Source organism: Triticum dicoccoides, chromosome 2A, assembly GCF_002162155.2.
Source record: "Triticum dicoccoides isolate Atlit2015 ecotype Zavitan chromosome 2A, WEW_v2.0, whole genome shotgun sequence".
Lineage (NCBI taxonomy): Eukaryota > Viridiplantae > Streptophyta > Magnoliopsida > Poales > Poaceae > Triticum > Triticum dicoccoides.
This window is the reverse complement of record NC_041382.1, coordinates 255,637,624-255,642,555: the sequence shown is the minus strand read 5'-3', so window position 1 is coordinate 255,642,555 and position 4,932 is coordinate 255,637,624. Positions and strand designations below refer to the sequence as shown.

At 43.3% G+C, this 4,932-nt stretch overlaps 1 protein-coding gene across 1 annotated transcript in view; it reads right to left on the bottom strand.

Annotated features, from left to right (window-relative positions):
• LOC119354366 (receptor-like protein 4) overlaps nucleotides 1-3,887 on the bottom strand; it is a 41,410-nt gene extending 37,523 nt beyond the window's left edge. The window contains exons 1-3 of the mRNA XM_037621099.1: nucleotides 3,607-3,887; nucleotides 1,767-2,825; nucleotides 1,237-1,384 (exon numbers count right to left, since the gene is read on the bottom strand). Of these exons, the coding sequence (XP_037476996.1) occupies nucleotides 1,237-1,384; nucleotides 1,767-2,825; nucleotides 3,607-3,697 (1,298 nt within the window). The 5' untranslated portion in view covers nucleotides 3,698-3,887. The remainder of the gene's footprint in view (nucleotides 1-1,236; nucleotides 1,385-1,766; nucleotides 2,826-3,606) is intronic.
• Between the last annotated feature and the right edge of the window lie 1,045 nt (nucleotides 3,888-4,932).

The following is a 4,932-nucleotide window of genomic DNA, read 5'->3' as shown; positions in this document are numbered from 1 at the left end:
GGGGGGAGGGAGGGGAGAGGAAAGACTAAGTGAAGGGAAGACAGAGCATAGTGATGCGATTAAGTAGGGTTATTTTAGCAAACTCATTTTCCGAGAACGCTATGCGAGTGAAGTGAAGGGGAGCCTTGGCGCAGCGGTAAAGTTGTTGCCTTGTGACCATGAGGTTACGGGTTCGAGTTTTGGAAACAGCCTCTTGCAAAAATGCAGGGAAAGGCTGCATAGAAAAGACCCAAAGTGGTCGGATCCTTCTCCGGACCATGCATGAGAGGGAGCTACGTGCACCATGCTGCCATGCGAGTGAAGTGGGTTCAAATAATAATGAGAGCAATTTTCCCATGATCAAAACCCCCAAACCTCTCAATTGAAGCCCTGATATTTTGATGTGCATCAACATGTGTCATGTGATGCTTTTGCATTTCTCAAGAAAGTAAGACCTAAAATTTCATTAGCAAGCCCAATGGAATATCAGATGGACAATAAATTGTTAACTCCCAAAACACATGATGAAGCTCTTATATTTAGTATTCTACAAAAAATAGGTGCTACAACTTCCATTAAGCTTACCAGTTACCACAGCCTTCACAATATACATGGAATTTTGTAAGTGATGTCATTTGTGTTAGTTCATTGAAAACTAGGGCTGTTAGTTGATGACTAGTGCACCTAGGTACAATCTTTGTCTCTGCTCATTGGTCTTATAAGCCCTTTGTTGATGGTGAAGTTGGCAATTCACATTGCATCTTTAATCTTGCTCATGTAAAGCACACCAATGCACTATTTTTCAAGTACTTGTGTACTGTTTTCATGACCCAGGCCAGGCATGATAATGCATGGCTTGTACACGCTAGATCCGAACCCAGAAGTCTTTATTTCCTATTTATTTATGTTATATGTAATATGAAATTTATTTTTATCTTAAATAACACATTATGTCTATATATTTGCAAAATCTATTTGGCTGCAGCTGAGTCAGACTTTTGGTCAGACTGCACATGGACAAGTCTAGTTTCAAGTAACAGAAACCCAACCAACAGGGAGATTTTTCAACCTCAAATCAATAAGCAGATAGTCCCTGCATATCATCACTGTGTTATTTGCATAGATTAGGGATAATTGCACAGGTATTTTAACACATACAAAATTAACAAACTGAATACAACACATGAAGTTTAGCATCCTGATCATAAAAGACTACAAATGCTTGTGATATAAAGTGGTATGAGGTAGAGAACATACAGTCCATCAATGACCCACTGCCTTTTGGTATTGTCAAAGTGGCAATCAACTCCACTCCACGGATGCTGCTGAGGAATGCAGGGGTCACCATTCCAGCCAAATCGAAGAGGAAGACCAAGTGAACCCTTCAAAGTCCGCAGAGCAGTCACTACAGAGCACGGCAAAGGAGAGACTCAATATAGATACCTAGTTGCTAAACTCTGGCCTCTGGTGATACTCATTCGAATAGCTGTAAACTGAAGACAGAGAAAAGCTGTCCTACTTGTTTGCATTTAATAAAAGCATCTTTATTGAAAAGTAGATTTTGTCAACCATCAATTGATTATTACACCCTGAAATGGAAAATATCCTAGATGATTTCTGAACCATATTATGTATAGCAAGAATGTCAACCAAGGACTGCAAATGCCTGTTTCATATGGTTCACCAATAAAAAAGGTCTCCAAGCAACAAGCATATTTACTATATAACATAAACTTATTATTGCTTGAAATAAAAGGAAGATAATTTGGAGAGTGTCAAGCACCAACCTTCTTGAGTCAAGGTCTTCATTTCAGCTGGAATGATCTCAAAAACCTCAATCGCACTAACAATGGCATGTGTCCCTTCAACAGGCTGCAAGGTGATTTTTAGCGTTGTCCCACTGACAGCAACAGTTTTATTCAGAACAAGCGCAGTAAAACGCTCTCCTGTCATGCGGATTATATCAAGATCCTTGAAAGCAGTGTCACCATTGATAAGTACATCAAATACCCTTTGCTCTTCTGCAGTTATTCCATTATCAATCTCTGCAAAATGAAGCCATACAGAATAGTTCTTGTTTGGAGTAACATCCATTTCAAAGGATAACGTCGGCTGCCTATCAGTGCCCACAATAGCTGATTGGTACATACTTTGAGGATAAAAATTTGGTGCAAGCAATGTCTCTGCTATAACATTTTCAGTTGATATAGGTTGATCATCAGAACTAGATGATAAAGTTTTCAACCCTAACCAGAATCTGTCACCACCCCAGTGGATACCGTTTAGGTCTTCATCAAAAGCTGGCTTTCCAGAACCACATGTCAATCTTTTGGTAGTTCTAAGCACTGTTCCCTTTCCCCAAAGGGAACCAAACTTATAGGCATTATCATCTATTTGGAGAACTTCCATAGAAAGAATCGATGGATCGCCATGACCGGTGCTGTGGAAACAAATCGATAAGCTTGAGTCTTGAACAAAAACCAGGGCTTCCGCAAATGTCTTCTCATCATCGCTACTCCAGCCCGAAAGCAAAGAACTGAATAAAGTGCCCTCAACAGAAACATCAAATATTGGCTCACTATCAAGATTAGGATCAGCCACAAGGGCAAAGAAAAGCCTGACTTGGTAGTGCCCATTGGGAACATTGTTGATGTAGTAACAATTTTCAGGGCCATCAGACAGAGGGAAATATCGAAGAGTTTTCAGTGGGGGTACAATAAAGCTCGGGCGAGTGGCATTTGCAAACCTGCCACCAGTATAACCAAAATCTCGGTACCACAACGTGTTGGTAGGTGCCGTGTGGACATCGTCGAAACTCCCACAGCTTATACGGATGGTAAAAGGTTCTGAAAACAAGCAAGCATTTAGAACTGAATAGCAATGCTAGGAAGCATCAAGTAAGCAATTACTGTAAAATCAATGTACCATTTGGTTCATTGAATCATGAAAGTACAATATAGTAGAGAAATAAATTAAAGCTTGGACGTCTTCTTTCGTTTCCTCCTACTTAAATTTCCCATGCCTCCTTCCTAGCCTGAGCATATCTATCTTTAAATGACATACTACTGTTTAGCAAACCAAATTGCACATATGAGCGGGAAGGGGCGGTAAATGGACTACTTTCGAGGGATAAGGAAGCTATCAATATGATTACATGAGCAAATGGATAGAATTCGTGGGTGGGTGGGGTGGGGGTGTCCAAAACTTGTGAAAATGTGTCTCCATCAAATTCTTCATTCCGTCAAACATCACAGTGCTAATAGCGCCCCAAATGCGAGGAAGGGGGAGCTCTCTCCGCAAATCTAGAAACGGAATGGTATTCCAAGAAATTGGCTAGCCTGAAACCAAACGGCCTCTAATTTTCGCTAGCCGTAGAAAAGGACGGCGGATAATCTATCAATTTGGGGAAGATCCACCTCACGTTACATCAGCAAACTTGGAAAGCAGGATGGCAAAGTAGGCACAAAATTACTCAATCTGGATTCTGGATTCTTGATTTTGGTAAGACTGCAAATATCGGTCGCATAAATAAATGCAAAAACATACCTCACAATATGCTACATTTAGCAGGATTGAGCAGAAATAACAAATTTTGAGGGAAAGGAAAGAGGAAGCAAGAAAGCTCACCTTTGCTAAGGTCGGCCGCGAGAACACCAAGAAGAGCTGACGATGCGGAGACAGCGAGCAGCAGCGGACACAGAAGAAATCTCTTGTGCATCGCGCCTCCCTCTCGCCCCTTCCCCCTCCCTCTCTAAGAAAGACGAGCCTTTTCTCCTTTGCTTTGGTACGCCAGTCCAGTCCGAGATAGTACTAGTATCTCTTTTGCTTTTTCTTCTCCCGCAAAAGGCCTGGCCTGGGAAATCAGAATGAGCTGTCTAAAGCTGAGACTGAAAATGGATCAGGACAATAGATTACTCTTTCACATAGTAGGATTTGGCTTTTGCATTGGCTTGCATGTAGTAAGAATTATATTACCCTTTCATTTAGCATTTGGCTTGTGTAGCAATGGCTAACCAACAATGACATGGTACTGTTGGAGATGCCCTAATAATGATGATTGCAGCGGTTGTTGTGTATCCCTTTTTCACCGTTTTAATGGAGGCATGGGAGCCGGTCACGCTCTTGGCCACGATCCACAACTCACGAAGTCATGAGACACACACACCACCCCCTGGATCTAACAATATTGGATGGACGCAGTAGCGCTGTAGTGCGGCACAACCATCCGAGCCGGATCTTGGGCGCTTGCACGCAGCTGAGACGTGCGCACAGGTACAGTTCATAGTCTCGTCCACTGGTACGGCGGTGATTAATGCGCGTGCCGTGGCGTAAACAAAGGGCAGATTCACGGGTACCCCAGTACTGTACTAGTAGAAGAAGAAGGCTCATGCTCAGCTCACCCAATTGTTGCGGCGAGTTAAGCGCTTGGGGGACAAATGTCGTGCACCCCATCAACCCAACAAAAATTAGGGAACCCATCGATGCAAGCACGTTAGAGCATCTCTAGCAGATCCCGTAAACCGGGCCATCCGATAAAATAATCATTGTTTACAAGACGGAGCCTGTAAACCCGGATTGAATAGATCCCACAAATTCGGCCATCCAAAAAAATTATATGGGATCTTGAATCCGCGAGCTCATTTTCTTCGTATCTACGAGATTGGGGGCAATTTTTGCATGGACCTGCAAAATAATAAATGGTTGGCGGGAGTGAACTTTCAGCTCCCGCCACGGTCTTCCCTGAGTGCGACCTTGTCAGAATGCCTCGAGGCCGGCGACCACCAGACCCAAGCTGCCGTCCCATGAGCTGCGGCTGCTGCTGGAGCTGCCCTGCGGGCTGTCGCCGCGCAAGCTCGGGGGGCGCACTGTCGTGGATCTAAGACTGACAGTAGAATGGGGGTAGGTATGAGGAGGCAAGATCCTAGCTATGACGAAGTTGTACACACGAGTTTA